Source organism: Hydra vulgaris, chromosome 12 (genome assembly GCF_038396675.1).
Source record: "Hydra vulgaris chromosome 12, alternate assembly HydraT2T_AEP".
In the NCBI taxonomy this organism is placed as follows: Eukaryota; Metazoa; Cnidaria; class Hydrozoa; order Anthoathecata; family Hydridae; genus Hydra; species Hydra vulgaris.
This window is the reverse complement of record NC_088931.1, coordinates 5,266,625-5,288,675: the sequence shown is the minus strand read 5'-3', so window position 1 is coordinate 5,288,675 and position 22,051 is coordinate 5,266,625. Positions and strand designations below refer to the sequence as shown.

General features: G+C 25.7%; 1 protein-coding gene across 7 annotated transcripts in view; it reads left to right on the top strand.

The window, feature by feature from the left end:
* Positions 1 to 22,051, top strand: part of LOC100203798 (ubiquitin carboxyl-terminal hydrolase 15) — a 93,709-nt gene that overhangs the window by 19,412 nt on the left and 52,246 nt on the right. For all 7 annotated transcript variants that reach the window (XM_065811313.1, XM_065811311.1, XM_065811312.1 and 4 more), the window contains 6 exons: positions 5,056 to 5,199; positions 10,553 to 10,671; positions 10,813 to 11,064; positions 11,974 to 12,119; positions 19,816 to 19,874; positions 20,913 to 20,937. In XM_065811313.1, the coding sequence (XP_065667385.1) occupies positions 5,056 to 5,199; positions 10,553 to 10,671; positions 10,813 to 11,064; positions 11,974 to 12,119; positions 19,816 to 19,874; positions 20,913 to 20,937 (745 nt within the window). The remainder of the gene's footprint in view (positions 1 to 5,055; positions 5,200 to 10,552; positions 10,672 to 10,812; positions 11,065 to 11,973; positions 12,120 to 19,815; positions 19,875 to 20,912; positions 20,938 to 22,051) is intronic.

Here is a 22,051-nt window from a genome sequence, read left to right as displayed (position 1 = left end):
TTTGCACATGTGTTTAACTAATTTTTTAAATGTTTGTATGTCTGCATAATTTATTTCTTGAGACATTAATGGATGTACAAATAACAAAAAATTATTTGTAAGCAGGTCTAAAAAGATGAAAATAAGTAGTTTGTAGTTACATATTGCTTTGAAAAGCACATATATATATATATATATATATATATATATATATATATATACATATACATATATATATATATATATATATATATATATATATATATATATATATATATATATATATATACACATATATATATATATATATATAGATATATATATATATATATATATATATATATATATATATATATATATATATATATATATGTATATATATATATATATATATATATACATTTATATATGCATTTTTATTTTTTCAACATCTTTACTTCCAACAAGGCTGCAAGCAACTACTATTAGAGTTGGAAGTTACTAGAAGAGAAAAAGGTGTAAAGCAGGCTAGAACAGGAATAACCTGCGATCGCACACTATAACTGATCACGCTTATAATGCGCTTATAATTTTTTTTCTTTACAATTTGATTATGGCAGTTTTGATGTTTTAACAATTTAAATGCTGTAAAAAAATGTTACGTTATGAGTAATATTTAATTGTTGACCTTTTCTAAAGTTTTTATTTTATGTGAAGGCTTTATATAAAATAAAAAATTATTTATAGTGAATGTTTAAAATAAATGCATTTTGTGTAAATTATTAATTAATGTTATATTTAAATTTTTTTTATGTAGGCATGTATTTTTATAATAAATTTAAATATTTGAAACTATTTATGCATGTCTTTTTAAAAATCTGTTATAAGAAAATTTTTCAAGTTACTTTAAATCATGAATTAGTCTAACTCAATCTTATGTTGCAATGCAATGATTTAGTTGCTTTTTTTTTCTTTTCTTTTTTTTTTTTTTTCTTTATTTTTACAAAGAATCATTAAAAAATTTTTTTTTTAACTTGACTAATTAATCAGAGCATGAAATAATTAAAAATTACTTGTCTATAAAGACAAAGGTATTTTTTTAAACAATTTTCTTCCTAGTTTAAGTTTAGCAAGTGTTTCTTTCTTCAGCACATGTCTAAAATGTTTAAAAATCATCTTAACAATCGTGGTCAAGTTTTCAAAAAATAAAATCATTTGCGTGGTAAGTAATTGTACTCGGTTGCACGCCATTCCTGTTCAAGCTTGGTGTAAAGATAAAAGTTTTAGTTCAAGATAACGATTAACAGATAGCTTAAAAAATTGTATATATATAAATATATATATATATTTATATATATATATATATATAAATATATATATATATATATATATATATATATATATATATATATATATTTATATATATATATATATATTTCAGGCCTCAGCGGGAGTAAATGAGGGCAAGAGCCGAGAAAAGCTCCCTCAAAGAGAGCCATCTAGTTCTAGTTTTTCTTGTTTTTAGTTCTAGTTTTTGCTTTGAGTTTAGTTCTAGTTTTTGCTTTAGTTCTAGTTTTTGCTTTTGCTTTTGTTCTAGTTTAGGTTCTAGTTTTTGCTTGAGCTATCTGTTTATTCATTTTAAAAAATTGGTTTTTTAACTCACTATAAGCATATGTTTGTAACATTAATATTACAAGAATATATTAACAATTCATTCAATGGATTAATTAATAAATAAAAATCTGTATAAGTTTTTACTGTTTATAAAAAAAATATTTCATATTTTCTTACTGTAATAGAATACAGGAATGCTTAAGAATTATTGCAACAAAAAAAGATTCCACAATAAAAGTGTTTATATAATTACAATTTTTTTAGCAGAGCATTCAATTGTGCATAATGTTTTTTTAATTTGCTCAAATTGAGACAAATTTAAATAAATTTATATAATTTATTTAAAAATTATAATAAGTATATGAAATGTACAATCCATTACATAATATAAAAGTTATTACACCATAACTTGTTGCATAATAATTTCATATTATATGAGATTATATATATGAGTTGGAGCAAAATAAAAAAAAAGCAGGTTGCGGTGTAGTATGCAAAAAAATGAATGAATTTATTGAATTTATGATTGAAGCAATATAGCTCTTGCAATGTCTTCATTTTTATTTATTTATTGTTTTGTGAAAAATAATATTTTATAATAGTTACATCAGCTTTATATAAATAACAGATTGTGCAATATCAAAATAGTAAAAACGAAAATTTTCTTATTAATTAATTAAGAAAGATTTTTGATTAAAAAGTTATTTAAATGTTAAAAAAATGTTAAATTTTTTTTAAATTTAAATAACTTTTTAATCAAAATTTTAAGATTTTTTTTCTTCATTTTCTTCCTCTTTTTCTATTTTTTGTACAAAAAATAATAAATTCCTTGTAAACAACAAAAATTTGTTTCAAAGTAATTACCAATTATTAAAAAAATATTAATAAATATTTTTTAATGATTGGTACTTAAAAACTTAAATCCTTGTCACAAAAATAAAGCGCTGGTAAAGTAATTAACTTGATATATATAATTAACTTGATATTTATATATATATATATATATATATATATATATATATATATATATATATATATATATATATATATATATATATATATATATATATATATGTATATATATATATATTAGGCTGGTGGGTGAAAATAAACAAGTGTTAATTTCATCACGATAAACCGTTCTTATTTGCCAATCTATGTATAAAACCAGAAACAATTGTAAAAAACGAAAATGCTTTACAGGAAGTGCCGCATTTTTACCCTTAAACATCATAGAGGTCCCTATTACAAAAAAACAATTTTAATAAGTATATTATGTTGTCTCAAACGAAGCGAAATTTTATAAAAATTTTAAAAATAATAATTATTTAAATAAAGATTATTTTATATTTGTCGTTTTTTAACATTATTTAAAAAATCTATTTTTACATGGTTTTTTTGAGTAAATTTTTTTAGAGGCGCTTTTATAAAATATGATTATTATTTTTAAAATTTTTATAAAATGTTGTTTCTTTTGATACCCAACATGGCATACATTAAAAGAAATTTTTTTCTAAAATGTAAGAACCTGTCTGATGTTTAAGGGTAAAAATGGGGCGGTTCCCCACTTCTCAAATTAATACTTTTATTATTTTTTTGTTCATTTACAGGTAGACGTAACTAAATTCATTGATAGACCAAACTTTTATTTTCACCCCAGCCATATATAAAATATAATATATATCTATATATATATATATATAATTTTTTTTTTTCAACATCTTTGCTTCTAAAAAGGCTGCAAGCAATTACTATTAGGGTTGGAAGTTACTGGAAATGAAAAGATAAAGTTTTTAGTGCAAGATAATGATTAGCAGACGACTTAAAAGATTGCAAATTATATGAATCAGGAAAACAAGATGAAGGAATCAGGAAAACAAGATGAAGGAATCAAATTCTTAAGAACTGATGTTTGAGGAAAAAACTAGATGAATAAGAATTTTTGGAACATTTAGAAACAATCACAGTAAAAGGATGAGACTTACTTCGTAGCACAAGAGACGCTAGCTCTTTAGAACAGTGCTTTAGAGCAGTGGATTGATATGAATGCCAAGCAATTAATCAACATTGAGCCAGCCTGAGTTCAAGAAGTTATGTAAGAAGCAGATTTGTCAGCAGGAAGATGAATGATTTCTACCCTTTGTGTATTCTACTTCTTTGTGCTAAGGGCCAGCACAAAGAAAATCACGGTGAGAGTCCCAGTCAACTTTAAGGTAGTTTTAAGAGGTATGATGATAGGGGGATTCTGATGGTAAAGAAGAATTAAATATTGGTTTATATATAGGCCTCAAAAGTAAGTAAATATATACATATATATATATACAGGCCTCGACAGAAGTAAATGAGTGCACAAGCTTTGATATTTCTGTCTAAAGTTGATTTGGGGGCAATGCAAGTTGCCCTCGCTGATAGTGCTTGTGCAGGTGATCACCATTTTCGCAGGTTTTTTGATGTTAATATAATATCCAAAAAGATAATAAATTATTGAGAAAATAAAATGAATATAATAATCGATTATATTTTAGTTTTGTTAAAACTATTATTAAGATTATAATTTAGTGTTATGTTTTTTTTATCGTATCAAAAATTTATCAGAGAAACAATAGGCAGGAACAGTATTTCTTTAATGTTTATTTATTTAAGCATTAAACTTTTTCTTGAAAAATTGTTAAAAAGAATGTTGCATTTGACCAAATTTTAAAACTTTGTTTTATTATATATTTAGGTTACTTTTTTATAAAAAGTTAAGTATTTAATAAATAATTTATTGAGTATTTAATAAATAATATTTTGTGCAGCGTTTATTCCTATTTTCATATAGTATAAGTTCATTTGATACTCATCTTTTTTGTAAAGTTTTTGTTTAAAAGTTGCTCTGAAATAGCTCTAAGCAAGAGAGTAATTATTAGAAAATTTTGTAGTTAAAACTTGAGTTTGATACTTTTAAAATTGTTTTTATTATACAATTCAAATTCAAAGGAACAAATTTCTGTGATGAGTTCATTTAATATGGTTTTATAATGATATATTTTTCTAATGTTTTGACAATAATTTTTGAATAAACTCAATAATTTCAAGTAACTTATCAAAAAATTAAAAGTTAAAAAAAAATTATATCGAAGCATTAAAAAATCTTCAATAACAATTTTTTGTTACCTAATAGACACTCACAAAAATGTTATAATGAACAAACATTTTTTTGCTTTTTTTTTAATTATTATTATTGCATAATTATGTAATTTTATTAATGTAATATTTTATTTTAAATACACTAGATATTTTTTACTTTTTTTGTTTATGTAAGTAAAATACAACTAAACCTAAAAAACATTAAATTTAATAAAACAAGTTTTGCTGTTTAAAAAAATAATTGTATTTTGCAAAAAACAAATCTTTATTTGAACTGTGAAAAATGACTTTTACAGGTGGTAAGGCAGGCGTGAGCCTTTTTTTAAACATAAAAAATACTTTCTTTGAATTTAGTATGACTCTGAATCAAAAAACAGATGATTGCAGTGAAATGGAGCTAGTGGAATCGAATGATGAAAACCCTCTACATATATTAAAAAAGCAAAAAGAAACTGTGAATCGTGCTATTAATTCACAACTATCAGAGGGAGATAATTGGTATGTAATATAGTTATTGTTAATATTCAATGAGAATATTTATCCTTTATTCTAAAATATATAATAGAGTATATCATACTCACGCATGTTTTTTTATGTTACATTTATTTATGTTACATAGGTACATAATAATTATTTATAATATTGTTTAACCCTATACTTTAGTATAATTAAATGTTTTTAGTTTTTTATATTATTTAAAAAAGTATTAATTATTTTTCATGATAATAATTAGAGATTTAAATTCGAATTATTTAATTAATAATTATATATATTTAAATTAATATATTTAAATTCAAGCTATTTTTCTTGCATTTTTATCTTTTAAGTTCAAAAATATATTCAAAAAAGTAAAATGACATTATTAAATGGAAAGAAGTCCAGAAAATTCATTAACACTAAGCTAAGTGAGTGTCACTAGAATAATCCTAAGTGAGACCCTAGAATAATCCTCCAAACAAAGTTTCCCACACTAGGTGATTGTTTGCAGCAATGTGTTGATCTGCATCAAGAAAAAATACTAATAAAATAATTGTTTTTGAAAAAAATCCACTTATTTTATCATTGCGAGAGATTTTTTCTGATATTGCTCATGAAATTGTAGGACAATAGTTTATTTCTAACCCAGAGTTTAAAGAACCTGCAGTTTAAGGTATTAAACCTAAAGAACTAAGAGGTTGATGGTTATTAGAGGTTGGTCTTCTTCTCTAAGATAACTGAACTCAAAAGCTCAAGCAAGACTCATTCGATAACAAGAAGATAAGTTATAGCGATTAGTAACATTCTATCCATCAACTGTTAGATTTGAAGCTAAAAATATTAGTGTTGAGATTAGACAACAGAAATTAATAATAATTGCAATGTTGATATGGTCAGTGATAAAGTTAGTGATAAAAGACTTACCGTGATATAAGTAATGCTGCTATTGCTTCTGTCAGATTTTGTGCGTCATTGACTGCTACTGCTCTATCATTAATGGTCTACTGAAAGATATTATGAAAGCAGGGAAACATGTTGTAGATAAAAAAATCTCATTTGTGATAGCAAGAAAGTTTTTTTATGTCAAAAACCGAGCCATGAAGTATTTCAGAGTGGAGGAAAATTTAGACAGAGAAAGAAATATAATCACTGGAATTTTTGTTGAAGGTAGAAAAGATAAAAGCTTTGTTCTTACACAATAAGGCCACAGACATTTTGAGAAAAAATGTTATCAAAAAAACCCATATAACTGTGTATGAGAAGCTTAGAAGTCACTTCCTTACTCATTATACACCAGAGGTTAAATCGAATAAGTTTAAACTAGCCAAGCAATGTGCTATTGGATTATTTAACTGGAAAGAGTTTTGACTGTTGGATTATTAAAATGGAAAGGCTTCTTTTTAATGAGCTTTTATTTCGTTATATTGTAGAAAAACTTGATGGATCAACCTCTACAGATAAAAGATGGTGTGGAGCAGTTGTTAACTATTTTCCAAAGTTGATAATTTTTAAGGGTTTACTAAATTAATGCTAATTCCCTTTCTAGAGCCTCATGTTAATATTAGTTAGGACTTTGTTAAGCAAAAGAGTACTGACAGTTGCATGGAAATTGTAAGAGGCTTGATCCTGAAGTAGCAGCTCTTAAATGTGGTAGATTATCTCACAGTCGATGGCTTACTTGTGGCCTGAGGTGCTTGCTTTCCTATTTAAGCAATCACGATCTTAAATCTGAGAATACTGAGATTTTAAGGCTGCGTGTAACTTGGTTTATCTACCCAACTTGGTTTATCTTACCCAATGTTCTTTGAGATTACATTTTGACACTACTGATGTGAGACCTTTTAAAGTTCCACAAACAATTATTTATGTTTATGTAAATAGTAATCAAAATATATCTTGATCCTTTAATTATAATAAACTTATCGATTATTGATAAAGGGGGGAGAATGAGGTGAGCTCTAGCCATTTTTATCCACTCCTGGCCTAATTATTATGGCAGTCAATAATAGTTTTATCTGTTATATTGCTCGTGGTTCGTTTTTTCTTGGTAGCATTTTAATTTTTACTATTAGTTGTTTAAATCCTTTTAAAAGTTAAAAGTTAGTTTTAAAAAGATAATTGTTTATTAAAATTGTTATTTTTAAACCTGTTTCCGGTAGCTAAATTTTAATATTTTACAAAAATATTATTAGAATTGAATTCTTGATATCTAAATACATTGAATTTATTTAAAATTTTTAATTAAATTTATTATTCAAGAAATTTCAAATGGCGTTGAGTTTTTTCCTGTATTGACCATTTGAATTTAGTTATTTCAAGTGGTTAAGTAAGTTTTAAATTTTTTTTTAATTTTCTTACTATTTCTTTTATCCAAAAACTTGTTTCTTTGTTTTAATATATAACTTAAAATTGCCAAAACATTGTTTTATCATGGATTCTGTATGGAAATATTTTTCAAAAGAAAAAAGAGACAAACAAGCTATAAATTGTTAAGTTGTAAGAGCTCATCAATCAGTGGATTAATAAAATATTTGTAACATGTTCATAACATTAATATTAGAAAAAGAAACTTAAATAATGATCAAAGTCAAGCATTAAGCAAAAACAATATTATCTTCCAAAATGTAAAAAAGGATGAAACTAATTCATAGTTATTGTGATTTGGCAAAAAATGAACTTGTTAAAATAAAATCGCATAAAGAAAAAAGTGGAGAATTTAGTCTTACATTTCGGCTATTCTATGCAATCGAAGATATTTGAATATCAATATTCATTTCAATAAGTTATTTATTAATAATGGTAGGCCTGGTTAAAATTCTTATTACTATCATGATCATTTTATATCATTATACAATAATGATGTAAAAAAACTAGAAACAGCTTTTATTACAAAATAAAATAAACGAATATGATTTATGTGAAAGTTCAAATGAAGTTGTTAGTCATTTTGCTGGGTATATAACAAAATAAAAATTAAATCCAAATTTAAATGTTGTTTGTGCCAAGATCCTTTTTATACTAATAAAATATCTTCATTTTATATCAAATTACTCTCAAGGGGAGGTTTAGTGAAAAAGAGAACCTCGTGAAAACATGGTAGTATATGTTTAGTCCTTATTTTGAATATTAGACACCCCAAAAGAGTTTTAACTAAACATACTAACATATTAACTAAATATACTAACAAACTGGTAGTTCAGCTCTCGCTGCACTTGAACTGTTCAAAAATAAGATTTGTTTTTGCGTGTCTTGACGATTTATAAACAGGAAGACAGTATATTCACAAGACTCTTATAAATATATTTTATCATAATAAGGTAATAAGATATCTAGTTATTATATACTTCTTATTACTAATCTTATACCTATTTTTTCTAACCCCTAGAACCTGGATCTATTGGGTACGAGGAAAACAATTTTTAAATTTTTGTTATTATATTGTTATATATAAATAAATTGTAAATAGTATACCAAATCCTTTTTTTCTGACAACAATTAAATCAGTATAGTTTTACAAAGATATGCTCCAAACGCTCAAGTGGCATAAAGTCTCTTTTCCTGGAAATAAAGTATTACTATTACAATATTATTATTGTTATTATTATTTCTATTTCTGTTGTTGTTGCTGTTATTATTATTATTATTATTATTATTATTATTATTATTATTATTATTATTATTATATATATGTATATATATGTATATATATGTATATATATGTATATATATATATATATATATATATATATATATATATATATATATATATATATATATATATATATATATATATATATATATATATATATATATATATTACAGGATATTATTATATTACCATTAATAATGGCATTATATCAATAATATTATGAAATCTCTCTCTGGCTCTTGGTGGCTGGTGAACTTTAACTCAAATAAAACTGAATGAATCATCTACCCTTTCTCTTCTGGATTAACTCTTATAAAATTAGCATCTGCTAAGGTTGTATTTTTTTATTGTGCTTGCCACGTTCATAGCCTATATTTTATTATTTATCTATAAATCTCTAATTTGTCCTCTTATGGAATACTGTTGCCATATCTGGAGCAGGTCTTCGAATGCTACCCTTTCTTATTTAGATAAAGTACAAAAAGGTGTTGTAAACATAGTTGGATCTGCTCTTGCTTTTGAAAAGCTTAAACTCACGTATCAAAATAAGTCAACACACGCTCAAGAATGCATAACTGAATTTAGTGGTTATGCGATGCAGTTAAAGCTTTCAGGTGTTCAAGTTATTTCCATCGAACAGAGAAATCATGTGACAAAATCATTGCTGAGTTGACTATGATGCTAATGGGTTAGCGGCATTGTGATGATTGAATTGTTAATATGACTCTAGTCTGGCTCTAATATCAACCATTTAACTATTGTGTGCAGACCTTTGATTTGGTTGTTTCAATCACATTGTTCTACAGTCTTATATGTTTAATGGCTTAAATATATAAGCCTAAAAAGTTGTCAGATTTAACATAGTGTACAAGGTTTAGAAGTAGTTGGAATGTGATCTCACATGACTACTCTGACATACCTCTATTTTGCCTAGCTGATCATAAAAGCACAAAAGCTGCTCACAGTTATGAAACAAGAAGTGATAATTTGACATGATATTTTATCATGTACATTTTACAAAACTAGTTACTTTTAATTACAGTTTATTTTATTCTAAATACAATTAATTTTTGTGGAGTTTCAGACATTAAGTATTTATTATGTGCTAATTTGTTATAGAAAAACATGTCCTAATAGGACCAGTTAACATTCCTAATCACTTTATCTAGTTAACTTCTATAATTAACAAGACTCAAAAACTCTTAATAAGTAATCATCTTTAGTTCCATCAACTAAAACTCATTCTTGCTTGAATCATCATTTAGCAAAGTCTCATTTGTTTGTTGTATCTGACCCTGCATGCCCTAAAAAATTTTATTTGTCTAGTTTTTTCCCCCGCAGTTCAATCCATTGGAACTCTCTGCCATCTTCATGCTTTTCTGACAGATACAACCTTAAACTTTTTAAGTCTTCTGTCAACCATTTCCTTGCTCTGACCAACCATTTAGTAGGCTATTTACCAAAAGGGAACCTCTAAATAAACTCTAATTTTGAAAATTTTTCATACAAGTTATTATTAATCACATTAGAACACATTGAAAACACAAACCGCTCAAAAATAAACAAAAAAGTTTTGTTGTGATGATGCACACTGCTGTTGTGATGCACACTAGTCTTCATGAATGTTCTTCTCTAAATTTTTTTATAAATACATTTTTATTTAAACAATTCTCTGAAGATGTTTTTTGTGTTAAATATAAATGTGTTAATTTTTTTAATTTTTAGGTATCTTCTTGATAACCGCTGGTACACACAATGGATTAAATATGTAGATCTAGAAGATCCATCTGCTTTAGAGTCAAGTAATCCTGGACCAATCGACAATTCAGGAATTATTGACCAAAGTAATTTTGTATGTTTTAAAGGTCTACATTGCCTTAATTCAATCCAAGAAGAGGAAGAGCTTTAAAATTTATCATTTATTATCATTATTATTGTTTCTCATTTATTGTTGTACATTTTGTTATTTTTCTTTTTCTTCTCAGAAAGTGGCATGTTGAAAGAGCATCTTCTCGAACGCAATGACTATCAAATTATAAATGACGACGGGTGGATTGCTTTGAAAAACTGTTATGGGTTGATGCCTAATCAAGAGCCTATTTGTCGAAAAGTTGTTCAACACGGATTATATATGAAGGAAAAAAAGTTAGAGGTGTACTTGATTGAGTTAAAGTTGTGCTCATTCAACGACATGGATAACATTGTTTTGAAAAGTTTTAGCAAAGTTTCTACAATTGGTAATATGTTTTTAATTAATATGCCAATGTATATATACATTGTTATGCTATTATAAATATAACCTATAAACTACTTTTATATAATTTGTTATAAGCTGGATTTGTAACAGGGATTTGTAATTAAGATCATTTTATAAATGATCTTAATTCTTCGATGTTACAAATCATTATGCAAAATGGTTAAACAGAAATAGTAAATTTATTTCTAGACAAAATAATAGTAATTCATTTCTAGACAAATCAAAATCTTACACTTGGGATGGAAATCAAATCAATATCTTACACTTAGGATGGAGTTTTTTAACATATTATGGATATAGCATTTATAGTTTCACTTTTTAAAGGTGAACCTCAGTTGACTTACGTTACATTAGAGGAGAACCTTAGTTGACTTGAGTTGTATAAAGAAATCTCAGTTCTATAAAAACCAAAAAAAGTTTCATTGTCCAAAGCTATTTTATTTTTTTGTTCAAATCGATTTTATTATTAATTTTAACTAGATGTTAAGTTATTTAGTTTCATTAAGTAGGAGGAAAAAAAAACAAAAGCAAATTCAAATTAGGTAATCACAATCATTTATTTTGTTAGTACATTTTTATTTTCACCTAAAAAATTTGTTATACAATCTACTCCTAAAAATCAAGGAATTTTCAATTACTCAAATAAATAGATATATTTGATTGTATAGGTGTTATGTTCAAATTTGTAGGTAATAAGTTCATGGTTATATGACTGTATTATGCCTTATATGACTGTTTATGCCTGCATTTATATAGACAGCATGTCTATTACATTTTAACTATAACATTAATCTTTGTCTTTTACAATCTTTAATCAAATAGATATTTTTTGATATTTTTTTTCCATTGTATAAATGTATATGGTATTATTTTTTGTTAATTTTTTAAGCTGATGTTTTACATGAAGCTAAAAAGTTACTACATATACCAGAAGAAACTGAAACAAGAGTATGGAGTAAATTAATGCAAAATACTTATGAAATAATCACCAGGATGGAGAGCACTTTGCAAGATAACACAATTACAAGTGGCCAGGTTGGTAAATTTTAAATATTATATATATTTTTTTTTAATTTTATGAGTCTTAATGAAATATTTTTCTGCATATTTTAACATTTAAATATTTTGTCTGCAATTTTTTGCAAAATTAGAATGTTTTTTATTTTACATCAATATGTATTGTAATTGACACTGCCTTGTGCATCATTATTAATACATTTTTGGTTTTTTTAAGTATAAATTTTTTTTTTTTTTTTGCCATGACAAAAAAAGTATCATATTAAACAATTTTTTTCTTGTTTAACTACTTTTATTGCCTTGCGATAAAGTCTTTTCAAGAGAGGCATTCGGCTGCATACCTTATATAAGCATGCATACAATATTTTTTGAGAACTTGGCCATGGCTTTTTGAATATTCTGATAGTTTATGCCTTTAAAAATTGTGTTAAAAAAATCAAACTAATTTAAAGAGTAAACCAAAAAAAATAAAAATAAAAAAACCATAAACTGAAAAGAGAAAACAGCTTAATCCAATGATAAAATAAATAAAGGATAAACCAGAGAAAATAAAATCATAAAAATAATATATTTTTTAATTAGAAATATAGAAGCGTCTCAGTTAATAGTTCAAACCTAATTACATTTAAAAGCGTCTCAATTAATACTTTAAACTAGATAATTTCTCCTTTATCATTAAATTAGTGTAGTTTGGTTTATTGTTATATAAATGAGGTGCGAATGTAAGTTCAGCATTGGGGTAAGGGTTCAAATCCTTTTAACTGATAATTTTTTTTTTATGTTTTATTTGGTTAGTAGACATAAGACAATATCAAAATTTCAAATTTTTAAATAATTAAGTTTATGAAGTAGTTAAGCTTGGATTAAATAACTTTGAAACTTCAATCTTATCTAAATTCTCTAAAGTAAAACACTTTTAAATTAAAATAATGACATTAATTTTATGCTTTCATTTTATCTGGTCAGGGTTAGGGTTAGGGTTATTTTATTTTTTTATTTATATTTGTTAAGATTTTTATTTTTTTAGTTTAGTATCGTATTTTTTTTTATAGTTTTTATTTCTCTTTTCATTTTATTGTTTGTTCATTTTAGTCTCCTTATATATATATGTATATATTTATATATGTATATATATTTTTATATATTTATATGTATATATACACTCATATATACATAAACACTGATCCAGCCAAAAAATGATTTATTGTTGTAATAAAAAATGATACATCCCTGGCAATGCGGTAAACCTTATAGTTGATATGCCCAAACACAAATTGGTAGCACTTATTATAAGAATACTGTCTAAAGAGCGTGTGAAAATGCTGAGATCTTTGCTGGTATAACAGGAGTAGTGGTAAATGTAATTATCAGATCAAGGGCAATTTTAAGGTCAGTATGCTCCAGTTATGAGTTTAACTCTAAATGTTTTGGTTAGAAAAAAGTACAATCAGTTATTATAAAAGTATAATAGATTCTTGTAGATTATATAAAAGTATTCTTAAAGTTTGGCTTTTCTTGTAACTATATTTTATTTTATTTATTTATTTTTTTCAACATCTTTGCTTCCAACAAGGCTGCAACTAACCACTATTAGAGTTGGAAGTTAATGGAAGAGAAAAGATAAAGTTTGTAGAGTAAGATAGCGACTTAAAAGATTGCAAATTATATGAATAAGGAAAAACAATACAAAAACAAAAAAAAAAAACAAAAAAAAAAAAACAAGATGAAGGGAGGGAATTCTAAAGAACTGATGTTTGAGGAAAATAAAAACGAATAAGAGTTTTTGGAGCACTTAGTCACAGAAAAAAGTGAATTGTAGTAGATGGCACAATAGACGCTAGCTCTTTAAAGCAGTCATATTATAGTATTTGTAGAAAAGAGAAAGAGAAGCAACGTTACGATGGTGCTACAATTGTTGGAGGTTGGCTGCAAGAACAGGTCCAACTATGTTTACAATGCGTTTTTGCACCTTGTCTAAAAGAGAAAGGGCATCATTGGAAGATTTGCCCCAGATATGGCAATAGTATTCCATACAAGGACGGATTTGGGATTTATAGTGATAAAGAATAGAATCCAGAGTAAGGAAGTTTTGAGCACGATAAAGAGATTTGCATCTCTTTATCGTGCTTTAGCAGATGTTAATTTTGAAATGGATTTAGTAGTAGTAGTATATATTTGTTACAACAAAAGTAAAAATAATTGACAATATAAAAATCATAGATTGTCAGATTACAGTTAGTTTTTATGAAGCTCTTATTGCAACTTTCACTAAGGAGAGCTGTGAGCTGTAGTAGCATAATTTGATATATGGTTTCCAAGAAAGATCGGAAGTAAGAGTAAATCCTAGAAGATGGAGGGTTGATGACTCATCAAGTACATTACTGTTCAAAAATATATTAAGATCTAAATTAATGCGATAATGATTGGCTGAAAAAAATTGGGTTTTATCTGAATTAAAGTTCACCAGCCACTGTGTAGCAGAAGAGATCCTTTTCAAACTCAAATGCCTCCTCCAAGCAATCAGAGAGCAGGCCTTGTTAAGAAGCGTTACGCAGCTCGCATTTTGCTTGCGAAAAGGCGATTTGCCTACGCGTTCAGCAGTTTTGCGCTACGCAAAAACTTATATCTTTTAGAATATTTAAATTATCTTTTGATTGTCGTTAACGTGACGTTTATTCAGAAGAAATAAAGTCGTAAGTAAAAGAATTTAACCGCGATTGTAAACTAATAGATTTTTTGTTAAAGAAACAGTTTGTTTCAAAATTTTTGTTGTTGTTGTTAAATATTAGTTAGAAAAAATTAAGTGTTTTAAGTTTTATCTTAAGGAATTAAATATATAAATTCCTTTTAAATATAAAATTTATTTTTAGTCATAATAGTTTAAAAATGCACGATTTATTTTGATGTAAATATTTTATTAATAAGATATTTTGTTTATTGTTAGTTCAATAACGTAAAGTTTTAATGATGTTCGTTTAATTTAAGAAAATAAATTATGATCACGAATATGTTATTGGTAACTGATAAACAACAACAAAAAACTCTTTCTTGTTTAAAAACATTATTAAAATGAGTTCACAAATTAAATAAGAAAAAATTTATTAACAGTTAATAAAATAACCAAAAACCAACTGTAAAATGATAAGAAAATAAACAAACATTATTTTACGTTTTTTCAAAATAAAATTTAGTTCATATTTGAAAAAAACAATAAAAATGATTTTTTAAATAAGAACTTAGATTATATTTGTAACTTTTGTTATAGTGAGAAAAAAACAAACTGTATGATTTTTAACGCGTTAATAAAATAACCTTAATTACAATGCGGTACTTGAAAAGACGCGAGTGACGCAATATAACTTTTAAAGATGCAAAATATATTTGCTGAGTTGAGTTACTTAGAAATCCGTTACGCGTTTTCGCTACGCAGCGAAATCTCGTAAAAAGGCCTGAGAGAGTGTTGGTTTCTCATCAAGACAAGAATAAATGGTAGTATCATCAGCAAACAATCCCACCTTAGTTGTGAGAATATCTGAAAGATCGTTAATGTAAATTAAAAAGAGTATAGGGCCAAGGATAGAACCTTGAGGAACCCCTGAAGTTACAGGATATGAAGAAGAGTGCTGTCAATCAAGGACAACTTTTATACTACAATTGAAATGGTAGGATTCAATAATCTTAAAGGGATCCCAAAGTGCCAAGACAAGTTGTGTTTATTTTAAAGAGAATGATTAAAAAAAAAAATGTTCAGGCAAAGTTTTATTAAGTAAAACAAAAACATAAATGTATACCAACAAAAACAAACTTTGTTGTTTTACTTGAAGCTCACTGTCTCCACACTAGCAATTCTCTCAAAGTCTTTAAAATATACGCCACAATCTATAGACTTAATAATTTATTCAAGCATGTTTAATTCCAAAGAGTTTTAGTAAATGACGTCATTGTAGAATTTTTTTTTTTAACCAATATTATTTGTTATTGTTTTATTTGTTTTTTAAAATAGCGTTTATTATCAATCATATGACTTTTCTATAAATTTTATAGGAAGCTAAACATAAGAATGTTTCTAGAACGCGAGAACCAAATAAATATATATTATTATTTATTTTAACCCTCAAATAAAATAAATTTATAAAAAAGTTGTTGATCACCTTATATAATCTGAATCGTTTTTTCTTTTTATGTAAATAATGTGAACTTTTTTTTTAGTTTATCTAAGTTGTTTATTGCTATGACGTTTTTGTCCTCCTATTGAAATGACATTTTACAAATTTTTAAATTCTTAATTAATAAAAAATTTTGGTAAACAGCATCATTTATTAGAGATAATAGTCAAATTCTTTAATATATGGTGAGAAAATATTAATAAGTATGTCAATTTAGTGGAAATTGATAAATTTTTGACTCAATGAGTCAACAATTCTCATATCAATGTCTCGCCAGGCTTTCTCGATTTGTTCAAATAATTCCTCACTGGTCTTCATATTTGCACGCTCAATCTTATTGTCAATTATTTCCCAGAAATTTTTTTATGGAATTCAATTCAGGGCTTTGTGCAGGCCACTCCATTACAGTGATATTCTTGTCCTTGAACCATTGTTTTACAATTTTGACAAATGTTTAGGGTCATTGTCCTGTTGAAAAATCCATTTTAGGGGCATCTCCCATTCAGCATGTGGTAACATAACATCTTCCATTATATCTTTGTACACAAAGCGGTCCATAATTCCATTAATTTTGTGAATAGAACCAGTTTCTAGTGCTGAGAAACATCCCCAAACCATAGCACACGTTCCATGCTTAACACTATATATATTTAATATATAGAGTGTTAAGCACTCTATATATATTTATATATATAATATAGATATATTTAGTATTGTATCTGGTGTTCTTTGGTCTCCAGACACGCTTCTTGCCGTCGCTTCCAAAAAGGTTATACTTTGATTCATCACTAAAATGTATGTTTTTCCACTGGTCTACAGTCCAATTTTGGTGCGCTTTGGCAAACACAAGTCTTAGCTTTCTATTCTTAAAAGTTAGTGGTTTCTTGGCAGGGATTCAAGAAAATAATTTTGCTTTACTAGCTCTTCGTCGCACAGTGCGATTGGAGATTTGTAGTTCAAGTTTTTCAGTTAATTTTGTGGATGACAAAAATGGATCTTTTTAAAGCTCTTTAACAAGTCTTTGATTTAGTCTTTGTGATGTTTTTATTGGACGTCCGCCTGATTGTTTGTTTTTTAGCAGTCACAAAATCCAAATGATTTGACAGTTTTGCTTATAGTCGATTTAGCTATATAATATTTTCTACGAATTTCAGTTCGACGTTTTCCCCAATTTATAATGGCTTACGTGTTAAAGTGTTATAACACTTTCTAATTTGCCGTAAGCCATTTTAAATTGTAATTTTTTATGTGATATATCAAGAGTTAAATCTATTTTTAGTTTAATTGAAAAAATAATTAGTCAGTCCAAAATCTATTTTATTATTTTAAAGTACTATTATGATGAAAGTAAAAACAAAAGAAAATGGTAAATTGAATAAAGACAATGAGATCTTATTTAAAAAGCATCGTCTTGATTTGTCCACCTTGTTTTGTTCAAAGAAAAATGTAATTTGTTGAAAAAAATGTATCATAAATTTTTTTTGTGATTCTTAGTATGATTCAAATGTTTTAAATTTTGTTAAGAACATGATAAACTATTTAAAAGTTAATATGTACAGTTGTTTTACATGTTTTGTCCAATACTGTACATTTATTATTTTGTTTTACTTAAAAAAATTCTGCGTAAACATTTTATTTTATCATTCTCTTTAAAGTAAACACAATTTGTCTTGACACTTTAGGACCCCGTTAAAGATGTTACCTGATACACTGTAAAAAGAAAGCTTATAAAAAAGACCAGCGCGCCAACTTTATCAAAAGCTCTATCTAACCTCTATCTAATGCTCGATAAAACCTATCAGTTATTACTGTTAGCAAATCAGCTGTAGAATGAGAAGATCGAAATCCATATAGATGATCATTTGACATTCAAAACTAATAATTAGTTTATATTTGAAGTTTTTTAAGTCTTATTGACAGTCTGTCTATCAATCGATAAAGACAATATTATAATAATTTTCATAAATTTTTAAATTTTAAAATGAAAAAATTGCATTAGCTTCATTTTTCAGATTGCTTAAACTGTGTCATTGGTTTCCAAATTTTGCTAAATGCGTATTGACTGTTATATAGATTCATACACATATAATCAACTAATAAATCAAGAAATAATAGTATTAAACCTCCTTTTTCTTTTGTTGACAAAAGGCTTAAAAAGCTGTAAGTTCTATCTGCCAGGAAAACACAGGTGTGAGAATTTTAAATTATTGATGTTTGAAGAAATAAACTTGATGAATGTAAAGTTTTTACTTTAGAATAAACATTCAAGAAGCACTGAGCAGAAAACATTTTTTAATTTTAAACTTTTTAAAAGTTTTCGTTATAATTGTTTGTTAATGAAAAATAAAAAAATTTAAAAACAACATAAAACCAAATACACCCAAAACATTAATTCACACTTAAAAAAATCTGTTTAGCAATAGTATGAAAAAATTTTGTTTAAATATCTTGCTAATTGTTCATCATGATAAGCTTGCCATCATATGATGATAGCAAGCCTATCTGAAGAAAGTAAATAATTAAATTCCTAATAGCAACACACAGTCACACACACGCAAAAAAAAAACCCTCAAAGAATTTAATTCATAACAATAATTACTCAAGCCCCTATTTAATTTGAGGAGGGCACTTATTTGAGCACTGTATATTTTTTTTGATTTTTTTGGATATCTTAGCAAACATAAACAAAAAGTAAAGGTTTTTTCGAAGATCAAGAACAAGACTTATTAACAATCACATAATATCTATATCTTTACTTTTTTTTTAACTAATTTATTAAATATTTAATAAAGAATATTATTAAAGAGCAAGAAAGCAGTTAATAAAAGACTTAAAAAGGTTTAAATTGTATGTTGGGAAACTCATGCAATTTAATATATTAAGGGCATCATTGGAAAAACCAGCCCAAATTTGAAAAAATAGTATTTCATATAGAAATGAATAAGAGATTTATAAGTATAGAGAATAAAATCAGGACTAAAGATATGGAAAGCAAAGGGTAAAGGGAGACAAATTTAACATCTTAGTAGATGTTAACTTTGCAATGGTTTCCATGAGATTTCAGTTGTAATAAACTGAGAATATGTACTAGAAAGTAGAGGACTCAATAAGAATGTTGCCATTCATTAATATAGGAGTTTCATTAACATTGCGATATTTATTAAACAATTGCCTTGTTAATACAGTGTTCATCCAATCTTTTGATGACGAGGTGATTACACACTTCCTACTAAATTCTTTGGTAAACTTTTCTTTTTTGGCTTTTTTAAACTCATCAAGCAATTTAATATTTTTTGTGTTTGCTTAAGCTTTTAAACAAACTTTCACAAACTTTTTTTTATAAAACCATTAATTATCTGTATACAATTAGGTTTTTTTATTTAGGGAGTACTTGAAATAATGAGGTTTTTTTATCATTATATATTAGTGCTTGAGTTGATTTTATATAAGTTGAGTTTGTTATATAAGTACTTAAGTTTATATATAAGTCTTGAGTTAAATGGTTCTTTATTTTATCATTGTTTGAGTTGATTAATTTTTTCGTTTAGATGCTAGTACTTGAGTTGAAAAGTAAAAATGGTGAGTGGACAAGACAAACAAGAAATAGGTTAGTTTTAATTGAAAAAATATATATATATTTGTTGTAGTTTGTTTTTCTATTTATATTATTATAGTACTATTTTTGAAAAAACAACACTAGCAAAGTAAAAATATAGACATTTAATAAAAAGTTTTTTGCTTGCTGGTTTTTTTGTTTAAAGAAGTATATGTATGTGAATATGTGTGTTTTTTTAAAATGAAATATATATAAGAATGCAATGGTAGACTAGAAATAGAATACTTGGCAGACAATTGGGAGGTTTAAGTTTAACAATCTTATTAAATTTGAACCTTAAACCTCTAAAAGCCTTGTTAATAATAAGGTTAACAAGTGTAACAAATTTTGTATTTTAGAGTTGAGAGTTTAAAGTTTGTACTTTAGAATTGAGAGTTAAAAGTTAGTACTTTAGAGTTGAGAGTTAAAGTTTAGAGTTGAGATAAAGGTGCAAATAAAAAAAGTAAATTTTGCGCAAAGATTTTCTGTAACTATCATTTAATATTTAGAGTTAAGTAATATTTTGAAATAATTTTAAATCTTTCATAATTGAAATTAAGAAAAACACTAGTGTGTTTTTAAACAAAATGCTAGTTTTAGTGTTTTATGTAATGTTTTATCTTTAGCAAAAGTCTTAGGCTAAACCTTGTGGACTAAACACATTGAAGAAAAAATTAATTTAATTTAAAGTCTTGGAACTAATATTTTTTAGCCAAGAGCCCAGAGTTTTTTAAAGGCATTTTACATAAGGTCTGCAGATTTAAAATTGGTAGCTCCTGTACACTCAATAGTCCTGATTTTCTTTCCCAAAGTTTTGTTCCATAAGTTTCTCAGTGTTTTTATAGTTCCACCCAAGACTAGGAATAACTTGGGACATCCCCGCATACATGTTTTACTGAGGCCAGATGGTTGTTCTTATTTTTATTTGGATCTGCATCATATATAAAACTAAATTTAAAAAAAAATTGTAAAAGATTTTAAAATTTCACTTACTTTTTACAATAAACTATGTTTTTAACAAAATTTTAATGGTAATTTATACATGTTTAGGTCATTCTCTGGTTCCTCTTCAACAGTAAGTAGTTTTATTGAATTTTTTATTTTGAATATTTTATCATTAGTACTTAATGTTGTAAACTGGTTCCACCTTTATAATGTAAGCAGAAAAAGCATTAATTTTGTATTTACTAAAGCTTTCTAATTATTTAATTTTTTTTTCAAGAATTGTAGTTGATGTCTTTGACTAAACTAAAGAAAATGACTTAGTTAAAAGTTAAAAATTGTGGTTATATGTTAATACTAATACCAAAGATCTTAAGATCTTTAGATGTCTCTTTAATTTTTAAACTCGAAACTCTACTTTTTTAAGTTAAAAGAATATGACCTAGTTTTCAAATGTTTATTACTTATTAATAAATTAAACTTATAAATAAAATTGTATGCTAATATATGTTAATATATGCTAATATATGTTAGCATTAAAAATGTTAACTTTCATTAATAAAAGAAAATTTAAAAGCTATTATATTTCATTATTATTTTATTTTTATTCTATTATTTTCTTCTATTCTATATCTATCATTTTTATTCTATATCTATTCTATATCTATTATTTTCCATTGTGGGAAACGATTTAATAATTATTAAATTCAATTATTTTTTTTGTGTGTGGATTTTTCCAAAATATTTCACTGCTAGTATGTAACTAAAATTAATTTTACATCATAAGTGAATATCAAAAATTTTAAATTAGCATTGTATATTGATCATTTTAGCATGTCAGGACTTAACTAGTATGTTTAGTAAATAAAGATGAATTAGCCTGTTTTAACTAGGTGTGTGACCTCAGCCTGACATGTTCGTGAAATTGAATTGTTTTTGATAAATTGTTTTAACTTTTGCCAGTTGCTAGAGAGGTTTAAGTTTTTTCTCTAAAAGTTTGAGCATCTAAATATATAAAAATTGATGAAAAGATAAAGAAAATGTTCATTTTTTGCATTTAAAGCAAAAACATTAAAACTAAACTTTTTATTAAAAACAATTTATAAGTTCTTTGATAATGAAACTTTGTGCAGAAGGTGTATAAACTTTAATTTGCATCACAAAAAATTTCAATTTCTCATTATGTTAGCCATTATTGCGGTAGTAGTGTAGTGGTGTAGCAGTAGTGGTGTACTGGTAGAGCATTT